This window comes from Leopardus geoffroyi, chromosome E3 (genome assembly GCF_018350155.1).
Source record: "Leopardus geoffroyi isolate Oge1 chromosome E3, O.geoffroyi_Oge1_pat1.0, whole genome shotgun sequence".
NCBI lineage: Eukaryota > Metazoa > Chordata > Mammalia > Carnivora > Felidae > Leopardus > Leopardus geoffroyi.
This window is the reverse complement of record NC_059340.1, coordinates 38,097,636-38,112,511: the sequence shown is the minus strand read 5'-3', so window position 1 is coordinate 38,112,511 and position 14,876 is coordinate 38,097,636. Positions and strand designations below refer to the sequence as shown.

Sequence of the window (14,876 nt, the reverse complement as noted above, 5' to 3'; positions counted from 1 at the left end):
TAAACCACCTGGTCCGGAAGCTTCCTGCCCTTCCTGCTCTCCACCCAGGCGCCTTCTCCCTCTCCCTTTGTGCCCCTTGTGATGGGCTCTCCCCCACCAAACGGCGGGGGATGGGGCTTTGGAGTCAGGCAGAACCAAAGCTCCAAGCTTGCACCCTTTGTCAAGCATTGAGGAAAGAAGCCAGACACAGAAGGCCACCTGTGGTGTGAAACAGGCAGATCCATAGAGAAAGGAAGCCAACAGGTGGTTGGCAGGGGCTGGGGGAAGGGGGAAAGGGGAAAGATAGCCCAGTGGCTATGGGGTCTCCTTTTCGGGTGATGAAGAGAGTTCAGAAACACAGACCAGATTCTGCCATTCCCTCATCTCCTCACTGTCCCCTTTGCCCTTGAGGCTCTGTTTCGCTCCCTGCCCAAGGAGATGACCAGTAGAAGGAGCACTCCCCTGCTCCGGGAGGCTTACGTCTGTTAACCCCTTTCATTTTCATAGCACCCACAGGAGACAGGTGCGATGATCACCCTCAGCTTAGGTGAGGCATTGAGGCACTGAGAAGTTTAACCCACTTGGGGCCACACAGTGTTAGCAAATGTCCTCATTTGCCGGCGCAAACCTGAGCTGGGAGGGGCAGGTGAGGGGCCTAAGAATGTGGGGGTGCTCAGCATGGTGCTGCTTACCCACTGGACCAGGGGGTGGGGGATGATCATGGTTTCCCCCTCCCAGGATTGCCTCAAGATTGGTACGAGACAAGGTAATGCGTCGGAAGTGCTTAGACAGAGGTCGAGGTATTCTGGGCGCCCAGGCAGCAGACACTAGGAGCGTTATCCAGAGACTTGAACTGAGCAGGGAAACTGGGGTCACCGTGAGCTCAGCGAAGTCAGGCACCGCGAGCCCTGAGGGACAGGGAGAGGGTGAAGTCTGGCCAAGGTGGGCTGAGAGGCAAGGCAATGCGGACCAATGTGAAATCCCATGCTAAGTAAAGCAGCCAGATGCAAAGACCACGTAGTGCATGATTCTGTGTCTCTTTTCTTTCATCTTTTCTTTTCTTCTCTTCTCTTTCCTTTTCTTTTCTCTTTTTTCTTTCTTTCTTTCTTATCCAGGTTAGTTAACATATAGTGTAGTGTTGGTTTCCGGAGTAGAATTTAGGGATTCATCGCTTACATATGACACCCAGTGCTCATTCCAACAAGTGGCCTCCTTAATGCCCATCACCCATTTAGCCCCTCCCCCTCCCCATCTCCCCTCCAGCAACCCTCAGTTTGTTCTCTGGATTTAAGAGTCTCTTACGGTTTACCTCCCTGTTACTTTTCCCTTCTCTTCCCCTACGTTCGTCTGTTTTGTTTCTCTAAAAAATTTTTTTAAATGTTTGTTTATTTTTGAGAGAGAGACAGACAGACAGACAGAATGTGAGGGGGCGGGGCAGAGAGAGAGGTAGACTCTGAAGCAGGCTCCAGGCTCTGATCTCTCAGCACAGAGCCTGCTGGTGCGGGGCTCAAACTTGGGAATGGCGAGATCATGACCTGAGCTGAAGTTAGATACTTAACTGACTGAGCCACCCAGGTGCCCCCATCTGTTTTGTTTCTTAAATTCCACCTATGAGTGAAACCATGAAACATCCAGAAAAGGCAAGTCCCGTAGAGACAGAAAGTAGATTAGTGGTTGCCAGGGGCTGGGAGGTGGTGACTATGGGAAGCGACTGCTGGTGGGTATCGGGTTTCTCTTCGGGGTGATGAAAATGTTCTAGAAGTAGGTCATGGTGACAGTTGCCAACCTTGTAAATGTACCAGATACCCCCACTGAATTAATTTTGTTTCGGTATCCTGTGCATTTTACCACACACACACACACACACACACACACACACACACACACACACACAGCAGAGGTTGGCAGAATCACTTAAAAGAAAAAAGGTGTGATCTAACTATGCCCTGTCTACAGGAGACACATTTTAGATTCCAAGACAAATAGGTTGAAAATAAAAGTTTGGAAAAAGGTACTCCATGCAAGCAGTTATCAGAAGAGCTAGAGTGGTCACACTGCTCCTATCAGACAAGACAGACTTTAAGACGAGAATTGTTGCCAGAGACAAAGAAGGCTGAATGGGTGCCCCAGTGTAGATTACAGAGGCCTCAGAGGCTGGAGAGGTGGACACGGTGTCCAAGCAGCCTGTCCCTGACTTGCTCTAATGGGTGGAGGTTTCTAGAATGCACAGTACCCAGAGTGACCCAGCCAGCACATGAAGGGCGCTGCTGGACAGGCTCCAGCATGGCTTCAGAGGACTATTTGTGCATCTAGGATTAGAGAATGTCCCCCTGGCCTGGCCTTGGCTGAGGTTGCTTGGGGTTACCGCAGCGACGGTCCCCACCCTACTCCCTCAAGGGGGTTGCTATGGTAACTGGTTCTGGGATGGTGCAAGCTGCTTACCTAAGTATCTGCACCACCAGCCAGTCAGGCCCACAGACCAAACACCATGTGGATGTCCAGGTCACGTCCCCTGCCCCTGCCTCCCCCCACCCCTTTCTCTGGGGCTGGACGGATTGGTGTCCTCTGCTGTCCTCTACGAGCGCCTATCAAGGTGCAAAGGCCCAAAGTGTGGAAAGAGAAGCCTGCTGGACCTGGCGCCCACCCCGGACAGAGTGAATGGTGCCCAGAAAACTAGGGTCGGCACCAAGGAGGCTTCTTGAGAGAAGGTTTGAGGGGCTCTGCAGGCATGGTTAGCGCACGCCAGATTTGGGGCTCGGGCACCGCAGGCTGAGATTGCAGCGGCCGTCACCCTCACAGATAATTCTTCCTCGTGAGGATCAGCCTGTGCGCTGTGGGATGTTAAGCAGTGTCCTCTGGCTTCCACCCTCCAGGTGCCAGAAGTGCCCCCTCGTGGTGACAACCAAAACTGCCTGCAGACTCTGCCAAATGCCCGCTGGGAGCCAACTCGCTCCCCGCCCCGCTCCTCCCGCCCCGCACCTTGAGGACTGCCGAGTTAGGAAAACTGTGCTACCCATGCTCGCCCTGCGTATTGTCCCCGCAGCCCCCCGGGGAGGCTCTGACCCGGGGCCTCCTGCGCCTGCGGAGGCGCCAGCCCCACCTGCGGAGCTTTCCCAGAATTGCAGGCTCCAAGGCCCTGCGCGCATCTCCCGGCCGGCCGCCGGCCCTGAACGTGAGTTTTATTTTATTTTTTTTAATTTTTTTTTTCAACGTTTATTTATTTTTGGGACAGAGAGAGACAGAGCATGAACGGGGGAGGGTCAGAGAGAGAGAGAGAGGGAGACACAGAATCGGAAACAGGCTCCAGGCTCTGAGCCATCATGAGCCATCAGCCCAGAGCCTGACGCGGGGCTCGAACTCACGGACCGTGAGATCGTGACCTGGCTGAAGTCGGACGCTTAACCGACTGCGCCACCCAGGCGCCCCTGAACGTGAGTTTTAGAAAGTGCACGCTGGAATGAGCCAATGAGCCCAGCCAGATTCTAGAAAGCTGAGTCTGGAGGTCCTTGACTGTGTCCTTGAGACCTCGGTTATCACAGTTGTGATGATAACCCCTGGCCATTAGCCTCACAGGAGAGAAGGAGAGACCGCATCAGCTGTTTATTTAGACTATTCTGGGGGCGCATGGCTGCCTCCAGTCAGTAAGTAGAGCAGGCCGCTCTGGATCTCTTGGGTCATGACTTCAAGCCCCATGTTGCAGGTGGAGCCTACTGAAAATCAACAACAACAACAACAACAACAACAACAACAACAACAACGAAATACCGTTCTGGCTGACCCTGTTGCCATAAATAAAGTCGAGGTCCCTGTGGGGATTGCTACAACCTATTGTTGCTTTTTCTGATTTCAAAACTCCCTTCCCATTTGACTCGCTGAAAAACTCCTGATGCAGATCCCACACATTGAAATGATTTTAAATTTATTTATTTTTAAAAATAAAGTTGATTTATTTATTTTGAGAGAGGCAGAGACAGCGCCAGTGGGGGAGAGGCAGAGAGAGAAAGAATCCCAAGCAGGCTCTGCACAGCCAGCGCAGAGCCTGATGCAGGGCTCAAACTCACAACACTGTTACATCATGATCTGAGCCAAAACCAAGAGTCGGATGCTTAGCCCACTGAGCCAGCCAGGTGCCCCTAAAATGATTTTAAATTTAAGTTAGTGTTCGAAAATTTCATAACAAGGCTGAAAGGCGTGAAAACACTCTGGAGTTTTAGAGAATAGGGTCAAGGTTACTGCAATAACAGTAATGAAGTTTCTATGGGGCCAGCACCTCTTCAGGGTGCTGGCAAGTACCTTTGTATTGCTGTTCCCTGGGAAGGAAAGGCAGGGAAGGAAAGGCAGGGAAGGCAGGTGTTAGCCTGCCTTCCCATTTCCCAAAGCTCTGGGGTTTGCCACCTTTTCTGGGTTTGCCCTGGACTACGTGTGTGTGTGTGTGTGTGTGTGTGTGTGTGTGTGTGTGTGTGTGAGATGGGGGTTGGGGGGGGGTGACTCCTGCTCAGGTAACTTATAACTTAGGCCCCTGGTTGCCTCCAGGGAGACGGGGAGAGGGAAGCATTCCTGCACTGGTGTAAGATCTAGACTTCAGAGATTTCCCTGAAAAATGTTTTCCATCTACAGCAGATAAAGACTCATGAAACCCTTCCTATAATACCATTACCACTCCTGACAAAATTAACAACTCCCAAATACCATCCAATAGACTGTATTGAAATTTCCCCCAGTTTTTTCTAAAACAAAAATGCTATTTTTTGCATTTTTATTGAGATATACATATGTTCATAGACATACCAAAATATCCATCCATTTAGAGTGTATGGTTCATGGAGTGCCTGGCTGGCTCAGTCGGTAGAGCATGTGACTCTTGATCTCGGGGTTGCGAGTTTGAGCCCCAAGTTGGGATCACTTAAAAATAAAAATCTTTAAAAAGTAAAGTGTACAGTTCAGGGATTTTAGTATGCTCACAGTGTTCTGCAACAATTACAATCAATTTCAGGACATTTCCTACAACCTCCCCCCAAAACCCCCTTAACCATTAGCTATCATTCTTCTTCCTGCTCCTTTTTGAGCCCCACTCATGATGTCTTCAAGGTTGATCCATGCTGTCACATGTATCAGTACTTTATTTTTTTTATTGCCGAATGATATTCCACTGGGTGGATAGACCACACTTTTTTCTCAATTGGTGGACATTTGTTTTTTTCCACCTGTAGGTTCTTAGTAGTGGTCACTATGAACAATGGTGTATACATTGTCCTGTGCACATGTTTTCATTTGGGCATATACCTTGTGGTTTTGATTTGCATTTTTCTGGTGACTGTGCTGAGCATCTTTTTCAGGTGTCTAGCGGCCATTTATAACTCCTCCTGGGAGAAATGCCTATTCAGATTACTTGACCAATTTTAATTGGATTGTCTTTTTATTGTTGAGTTGTAAGAGTTCTTTATATATTCTGCATATATGATGCCATGTGTGTGATTTATAAATGTTGTCTATCATTCTGTGAGTTGTCTTCACTTTCTTGACAGTGTCCTTTGCTAGGCAAAGTTTTAAATTTTTCTGGAGTACAATTTATGTATCTCTTTTGTCACGCTTTTTGATGGATTGTCGCTTATGCTTTTGGTGGCATATCTAAGAAACCATGGCCTGGCCAAGGTCTTGAGGATTTACTGCTATGTTTTCTTCTACAACATGGGAGTAAATGGTCTATAGTTTATCTCTTAAATTGAGACATAGGAGCCATTTTCAGTTAATGTTTGTATACAGTGTGAGGTAAGAGTCGTTCATTCTTTTGTATGTGGATATCCATCTGTTCATTACTGTTTGTTGAAGACAGCTCTTCCCCTATTGATTTGTTTTGGCATTCTTATTGTAAACGTGACTATTTCTGGACTGTCATTTCTCTTCTACTGACCTATGTATCTTTTCTTATGCCAATACCACACTGTCTTGATTACTGTAGCTTTGCAGAAAGTTTTGAAATCAGGAAGTGTGAGTCTTCCAGCTTTGCTCTTTTTTTTTTTTTTTTGAGATTGTTTGGCTATTCTGAGTCCCTTGCATTAACATAAGAATTTTAGGGGGGCGCCTGGGTGGCTCAGTTGGTTGAGTGTCCAACTTTGGCTCAGGTCATGATCTCACGGTTCGTGGGTTTGATCCCCGCATCAGGTTCTGTGCTGACAGCTCAGAGCCTGGAGGCTGCTTCAGATTCTGTGTCTCCCTCTCTCTCTGCCCCTCCCCCACTCACGCTCTGTCTCCCTCTGTCTCAAAAATAAATAAACATTAAAAAATTAAAAAAAAAAAAAGAATTTTAGGATCCAGCTGTCAGTTTCTATGAAAGAGAACAAACTGGCATTTTTATAAGAATTAAGCTTAATCTGTAGATCAATTTGAGAATTAAGCCTTCTAATCCAAGAACATGGGGTGCTATTTATTTATCAGTCAGCTTTATTGTGATAAAATTCACATACCGGGGCGCCTGGATGGCTCAGTCAGTTAAGCATCCCACTTTTGGTTTCAGCTCAGGTCATGATCTCGTGGTTCATGAGTCGAGCCCTGCATCGGGCTCTGTGCTGCCGGTGCAGAGGCTGCTTGGGACTCTCTCTGTCTCCCTCTCTCTGCCCCTCCCTCCCTCTCTCTCTCTCTCAAAATAAATAAATAAACTTAAAAAAAAATCACGTACCATACAGTTCACCCCTTTAAGAGTGTACAATTCAGTGGTTCTAGTCTATTCATAGAATTGTACACCCATCACCACAGTCAATTTTAGAATATTTTCATCCCCCTAAAAGAAACCCTGTACCCTTTGTCACCAATCTATCCCCTCAGGCTCCACTGCAAACCACCCCCCTCAACCCTAAGCAACCACTAATCTGCTTTCTGTCTTGTAAATTTTTCTATTCTATATGCTTCATATAAACGGAATCATGCAATGTGCTGTCTTTTGTGTTTGGATTATTTTAGTTAGCGTCATGTTTCTGAGGTTCATTTTCCTTGGAATCAGTACTAGGTTCCTTTTTATGACTGAATGATATTCCATATTGTGAATATATCATGTTTTGTGTATCTGCCAGTTGATTGACATTTGGATTGTTTCTACTTGGAGCTGTTATGAATAATGCTGCTATAAACATTCATTTACAGGTTTTCATTTCTCTTAGATATATACCTAGGAGTAGACCTGCTGGGTCATTTGGTAACTCTGTGTTCTATCTTATGAGGAACTGCCACACTGTTTCCTAAAGTGGCTGCACCGTATCACATTCCCACCAACAGTATGTGAAGGTTCCAATTTTTTTTTTAAATTTTTTTTTCCCAACATTTATTTATTTTTGGGACAGAGAGAGACAGAGCATGAACGGGGGAGGGGCAGAGAGAGAGGGAGACACAGAATCGGAAACAGGCTCCAGTCTCCGAGCCATCAGCCCAGAGCCTGACGCGGGGCTCGAACTCACGGACCGCGAGATCGTGACCTGGCTGAAGTCAGACGCTTAACCGACTGCGCCACCCAGGCGCCCCGAAGGTTCCAATTTTTGTACATCCTCACCAACACTTACTATAGCTGACTTTTGATTGTAACCATCCTAGTGGGTATGAAGTGGTATCTCATTGTGGTTTTGATTTGTTTTTCCCTGATGACTGATTATGTTGAACATCTTTTCTCATGTGCTTAGTGGCCATTTGTATATCATCTTTGGAGAAATGCCTATTGAGATTTTTGAATAATATTGGCCTCATAGAGTAAGTCTGGAATTCTTCGACTTTTTTGGAAAAGACTATAAAGAACTGGTATTAATTCTCCTTTAAATGTTTGATAGAAGTGAGTGGTGAAGCCGTCTCAGCCTGGGTCTCTTTTTTTTTTAAGGTGTTTTTTTTTTTTTTTTTTTTTTTGAGAGAGAGAGAGAGCACAGGAGGGGCAGAGAGAAAGAGAGAGAGAGAGAAAATCTCAAGCAGACTCTGCACTGCCAATGCAGAACCTGATGAGGGGCTCGAACTCATAAACTGTGAGATCATGACCTGAGCTGAAACCAAGAGCCGATGCTTAACTGACCGAGCCACCCAGGCATCTCTCTCTCTCTTTTTTTTTAAATCACTGTTTCAAATCTCTTCCCTTGTCTTAGATCTATTCAAATTTTCTCTTCTTTCTTTCTTTTTTTTTTTTTTATTGAGAGAGAGAGGGCTCAACTGAGTAAGGGCAGAAAAGAGAGAGGGAGAGAGAGAGAATCCCACGAGGGGCAGGGAGGGGGAGAGAGAGAGAGAGAGAGAGAGAGAGAGAGAGAGAGAGGGAAATGGGACTCACCTGAAGCAGGGCTCATGTTCCCTTGAAGTAGGGCTTGAGCTCACCTGATGTGGGACTTGAACTCATGAACCATGAGATCACGACCTGAGCCAAAGTCAACTGAGCCACCCAGGTAACTAACTTGTAGGCCTAAGGTTGTTCACAGTAGTCCTTCATAATTCTTTTTGTTTCTTTTAAGTTTATTTATTTATTTTGAGAGAGAAAGAGAAAGCATGAGCAGAGGAGGGGTAGAGAGAGAGGAATGCGAGAGAATCCCAAGCAGTGGGATTCTGCACTGTCTGTGCGGAGCCTGACACGGGGCTCAAACTCAAGAACCACGAGACCACAACCTGAGCTGAAATCAAGAGTCAGATGCTTAACTGACTGAGCCACCCAGGTGCCTCTCTTTTTATTTCTGTAGGGTAATGTTCCCTCCTGCGTTTCTGATTTCTTCTCCTTTTTTCTTGGTCAGTCTCGCTTAAGATCTGCTAACTTTGTTGATGTTTTCAAAGAACCAGCTTTTAGTTTCATTGATTTCCTCTCTTATTTTTCTATTCTCTATCTCATTAGTTCCCACTTTACTCTTTATTGCTTCACTTTTTCTACTTGCTTCAGGTTTTTTTGCGTTGCTTTTTTCCAGTGTCTGAAGGCTAGTTTCAGCTGCATCCCATAAGTTCTAGTGTGTTCTGTTTGTTTTAATTAATCTCAGACTGGATTTTGATTTCCCTGGTGATCTCTTCTTTGACCCATTGCTTATTCAGAAGAGTGTTGTTTGGTTTCCATTTATTCGCAAATTTCTAATACTTTCTTCTATTATTGATGTATTTGAATCCATTGCAGTCAGAGTACACATTTTGCATGATTTCAGTCCTTTAAAAAATGTGTTGACACTTGTGTTATGGACTAGCATATGGTCTCTCCTATAGAATGTTCTGTGTATGCATGGGAAGAATGTGTATTCTGCCATTGTTGACTGGAGTGCCCTATAGATGCCTGTTATGTCTAGTTGGTTTATAGTGTTGTGCAAATCTAATTCTTGCTGATCCTCTTTAGTTTTATTCATTATTGAAAATGGGGTATTGAAAGCTCAACTATTCTTTTTTTATGTTTATTTTTTTTTAAATTTTTTTCAACGTTTTTATTTATTTTTGGGACAGAGAGAGACAGAGCATGAACGGGGGAGGGGCAGAGAGAGAGGGAGACACAGAATCGGAAACAGGCTCCAGGCTCTGAGCCATCAGCCCAGAGCCCGACGCGGGGCTCGAACTCACGGACCGCGAGATCGTGACCTGGCTGAAGTCGGACGCTCAACCGACTGCGCCACCCAGGCGTCCTTATTTATTTATTTTTGAGAGAGAGAGAGAGAGGGAGGGAGAGAGAGAGGGAGAGAGAGAGGTGGTGAGCAGGGGAGAGGCAGAGAGAGAGAAGGAGAGAGAGAATTCCAAGCAGGCTCCACACTGTCAGCACAGATCCTGATGCAGGCTTGAATTCACAAAGCATGAGATCATGACCTGAGTAGAAATCAAGAGTTGGTACTCAACCAATTGAACTGCCCAAGTGCCCCTATTGTTTTTTTCAAGTTTATTCATTTATTTTGAGAGAGAGAATCCCAAGCAGGCTTCTCTTTGTTAGTGCAGAGCCTAACATGGGGCTCATCCTACTACCATGAGATGCTGAGCTGATACCAAGAGTCAGCACTTAAGCAACTAAGCCACCCAGATGCCCCTAATGTCTGCCTTTAATTTTTTTAATGTTTTATTTTGTTTTTTTGAGAGACAGAGTGCGAACAGGAAAGGGGCAGAGAGAGAGGGAGACACAGAATCCAAAGCAGACTCCAGGCTCTGAGCTGTCAGCACAGAGCCTGATGCAGCGTTTGAACCCACAAACGCGAGATCATGACCTGAGCCAAAGTTGGACCCTCAACTGACTGCCCCTAATATCTGCCTTTTATTTAAAAAAAAAATTTTTTTTTAACATTTATTTATTTTTGAGACAGAGAGAGACAGAGCATGAACGGGGGAGGGTCAGAGAGAGAGGGAGACTCAGAATCCGAAACAGGCTCCAGGCTCTGAGCTCTCAGCACAGAGCCTGACGCGGGGCTCGAACTCACGGACCGCGAGATCATGACCTGAGCCGAAGTCGGCCGCCCAACCGACTGAGCCACCCAGGCGCCCCAATATCTGCCTTTTAAATGGGAGTTTAATCCATTTACATTTAATGTAATTACTGATAAGAAGGATTTCTGCCATTTTGCTGTTTGTTATTTTTGTTAGCTGAATGCCTAACTATGCACTGGGCTCTTTAAATACATCATCGCATTTTTGTTTCATCATCACATTTTTTATATTCATTTTATGATTGAGGATCCTAAAACCTGGAAGGATGCAATAACAGCCCCACTGAGTGATGGAGCTGAGCTATGATCCCAGCACTCACTGTTCCCATCAGCTCTTGCCTGGAAGTTTCCTCACTGGCCCTCTGGCTTTCTCCCTTACCCTCCGGGAGCCAATCTACACATGCAGCCAGAGGGACCCTTTTAAAATGTAAATCCAATCATAACTCCCTTGCTGATGTCCCACCAAAGGGCATGAGATGCTTCCTAATGAGGGACTCCTGGTTACTGAATACATTGAAATGTAGAGTTGCCTCCTTCCCACCCAGACCACCTGGGAGCTCAGCACTGTTGACTTTGGTGTCATATGCTAGCCTCTGAGTATGTTCCAGCCTGGGCCTTGGTAGAGCCAAGAGGACTTCTTAGACCATGGACATCACCAAAGAGCTTCTGCACCTTACATACCTTTCCCCCCAGCCACACCCAACTTCACATTTTCCCCTCTTCTTCCCCTTCAGTCCATGAAGATTCTGCAGGATTTGCTCACTGACATTTATGCACTCAAGGTCTCCACTGAAACTCTCAGAAAGGATATGGACAAACTGAAGGACATACTTGAAAAGGTAGACCCTCTCTAGCATCCTCCATGCTGTCTAGCCATGCTGCTTGGACCTCAGATGGTTGGGGGGGACAAGGTAAATCTAGGGAGCCTGTTCTTAGTCAAAGAACACAGCCCTGAGAGCAGGAGAAGGGGTTTGACATTGACCAGCCACTTAGCCCATCCCACTAAACTCTTCATGGCTCCCACCTAGCCCGTGCCACTAAACTGTCCGTGGCTCCCACCATGCTCCTCACTCTGCTGTGTTAGGAGACCATTTGTAAGTTACAGAAACCTAGTTCATCCTGGCTTAGGCAAAATAAGAGAATGTAGTGTCTCATTTACTAAAATGTCCAGAGTTGCCTTCAGGTACAACCAGATCTAGGTGCTCATGCCACATCAACATCTGTCACTGATGCTCTCCTCTGGACTGGCTTCATTCTCAGACAGGTACTCCCTAAGTCTTGGTAACTCCAGGCTTATATTCCACCAACTTAGCAGAAAGATTACAGCTTTTCCGATTCTCTAAAGCTCTGTCCACGCTGCAAAGTGGAATAAACCTAGCATAGGCATACAGTCTATCTCCCCTTGGAGTCACAAGGACATCAATCCAGGTGTATACTAACTCCTTACCATGATGTGGAAGGACACAGCATCCCTGAAGCATGAGGTCACAGCTGGTGAGTCAGAGCTGGGCTCAGAGGCCAGGTCTCCACTCCTGCAGGCTGGTATTGTGACTGAGGTTTTACAACTTGCCCCCAGATAGCATGGTTTAGTGTATTATTCCCAACTCACAGGTCACTGTACACATTTGATTGTTATGGCACCTGTGAAAACTCAGTCTGAGTAGGTCCCATCTGAGAAGAAAGGGCATCACGAAGCGTTAAAAAGGTTTCTTTGACCAATCTATGGAGAAAAATAAATGCCTCCTCAGCCTACCTCTTGGAGATTCTTAATGTACTTTTGCCCATTAAAGGCTCTGAGAAGTTCTGCAGTACAGAAACCCATTGAATCCTTTTAAGCCCAGCATTTTCCAAACTTATTTTCCCAGGGAACCCTCTTCTACCCCTTTCCCACTCCCCGGGAAGCACTTGCTTTGGGATCTGTTCTTCCTTCTCCAATTCTGTCACCTAGAGCTAAGTCCTTGTCTTTGAGCTGTGGGAGAAGCAGGGCCAGGACCAGAACCTGAAGGCCCACAGACTTGGCTCATTTGACAGATGCACCCAGAAAGAATGGATACTTTCTTGGAAGATCTGAGAGGACAGACCCAGAAGATAAGTGTGCTGCAGCGGAAAGTGGTGAGGGCCTCGGTGCTGTCCTCCCTCCTGAGTCCCCTGACCTCCAGGCCCAGGGGGCTGGGGGGAGGAGGGGTAAGGAGGAGAACACAATCAGGAAAGGCAAGTATGGACCAAGGAGCCACCTGAGGGCCTTGCCCATCATTCCCAACCCTGTCCCCCAGGTTTCTCTCCAGAGCAAGATCCTTACCATCCCCAAAGCTGAGGACATGGTGCTCTGGAGCAGCCTCCATGAAGCCATGTTCAGCCCCGTGAGTGAAGGGGGAAACGGAGGGGCAGCAGCTGAGGGTGCAGGAGCGGGCAGGGGGACTGCTGAGCTGGCCTGGAGCAGCCCTGGCCAGCCTCACCCCTGTCCACAGGGAACTTTAACACAAGGAACCAGTTCACTACGGTTTGATGATTCAGAGCTGTTGCAGATTGTGGATCAGCCCCCAAAGACAGATCATCCCCAGACCATGGAGTACCCTGAAGCTGTTCGTCGTGTCCCGGTCTCAGGGGTCACCGAGCGCCCCAGGTTACCGGAGTCTGCCTGGCATTACGAAATCCTGGAGGAGCTACAGGAGGAGGAATCTGCCCAAGCTGTTCTACTCGCCGGGGCCCAGGGGCCGGGGCAGCCTCAAGTGCCCGAGCCTGGGTCTGCGCCCGAGCCTGAGCCTGGGCCCGAGCCTGGGTCTGCGCCTGAGCCTGAGCCTGGGCCCGAGCCTGGGTCTGCGCCCGATCCTGGGCCTGGGCCTGGGCCCACGCGGAGGCCACAGCCTAAGCCCACTCCTGCACCAGGGCCTGTGGTGGGGCCTAGTCTGACACCTGGATTCCTACTAGCACCTGGGCCTGCCCTCAGACCTGGGGCCGCCCTTGCCCCTGAGGCTGTCTCTGGGCCTGCACCTGCCCCAGGGTTTCAGCCCACACCACCAGCAGGCTGGCATCTTCCCAGAGGCTGGTCCAGAGCTAGCAGTTGGCCTTCCGGGGTCTCGGGCTCCTTGCAGCTTGGCCCAGACCCATCAGGCCTCCTGCCTGCACAGTCCCAGGGATTCAGGGCCCCCCCACCAGCCACGGAGTTTGGCTCCGCTTGGCCCTGTCCACTGTGGTCACAGTCCAGCCACGCACAGGTACATCTGCTGCCGGCTGTCTCAGAAAATCAAGAAGAATATTTATCCCACGACATGCCAGCTCCTCAGGCCAGGACCCCCAGGGCTGAGGACCCCAAAGCAGCACCCCCCAAGGCTCCCCCATCTGCCCTTCAGCGGTTGAAGACCACCGCCACCATTGCGGCTGCCGCCGCCGCCTCCTACGCAAAGGCCGCCACATTGGCAGCCCGGCAAGCTGAGGCCGCCACCAAGGCCATCAAAAATGCCCCGGCCACCAAGTTGGCCACCACAGCAACATCCGTGGCTGCATCTGGTCCCCTAGGGGTTTTCGCAGACATCCTGGGCGCGGGATCTTCCCGTGGGGCCTTGGCCTCTGTGTCCTTGGCTGAGGACACCAAGGCAGAAGACTTGCAGGGGTACAGCGAAGACTTCTATCCCCCATACTCTGCTGCCAGCATCTCCCCCGGTAGGGCCTTGTCCCAGGCCATGCTGGCTGCCCAGAATGCCGTGACCACCGAGGATAAGAAGGAGGCTGTCAGGTACTCCATGGGCCACATAGCCCAGATGCCCATTAGACACGACTCCCTGAAAGAAGATTTTATACAGCTGTCGTCCAGCCTTCAGCAGCGCTTGACTTATCTAGGTAGGCTCTGCCTGGCTCCGGGGGAGGTGGCAGGGGCTCAGGCCCTCCCAGCGGCCTCCGAGAAGTCTCTCATCGCCTTCATTTAGCTCCCCCAGCAAAATCCGTATTAACCGTTAGCCATTCTTTCCTTCGGCTTCAGCATTAGCCTCTTATTGGTCTATTCTTTTACCATGAATGTACAGTGAGGTCTTACCATAGGGGAGAGGGGTGGTTAGGGTCTAAAGTTGGCCCCGAAGAAGGAGAATCCCACATCACAATTACTCTGGAAAACTTCCTTTCGACAGCCCATGTGATACAGCACTACTGTACGATGTGTTGATAAGTCTGGATCAGCCAGAATGTCCGAGAGCACAGAACAGGCCCCAGATGAAGTGGTCAGTTTGAGGTTAGGAGCCACTGCCAGGCAAACAAATGTGTCCTTAAAGACCACAGAAGCTTTGTGGGTGGCAGTGGTACCTGTAGATTTGTGCTCCCATTTTACGCCAATGCTGGACAGAGGCTCACTGAGGGGACTGGAGGGCAGGGTAGCCTCATCTACTGCTTCTCAACCTTGTGGTCCCCTCAGCATCCCCAGGAGACTTGTTAAAGCACAGACTGCTGGGCTCCACCCCTGGGGTTTCTGACTCAGTGGTCTGAGCAGGGCCCAAGAATTTGCATTTCTGACCCATTCCA

General features: G+C 48.5%; 1 protein-coding gene across 8 annotated transcripts in view; it reads left to right on the top strand.

Annotated features, from left to right (window-relative positions):
* The window catches only part of CE3H16orf96 (chromosome E3 C16orf96 homolog), a 53,835-nt gene that overhangs the window by 16,060 nt on the left and 22,899 nt on the right, over positions 1-14,876 (top strand). For 7 of the 8 annotated variants that reach the window (XR_006708273.1, XM_045461326.1, XM_045461328.1 and 4 more), the window contains exons 3-6: positions 11,102-11,206; positions 12,399-12,479; positions 12,641-12,727; positions 12,836-14,204. Coding sequence is in view for 7 of the 8 variants with exons in the window: in XM_045461326.1 (XP_045317282.1) it covers positions 11,102-11,206; positions 12,399-12,479; positions 12,641-12,727; positions 12,836-14,204 (1,642 nt within the window). In the remaining variant the exon portion in view is untranslated. The remainder of the gene's footprint in view (positions 1-11,101; positions 11,207-12,398; positions 12,480-12,640; positions 12,728-12,835; positions 14,205-14,876) is intronic. The other variant, XM_045461329.1, reaches the window with a different exon arrangement.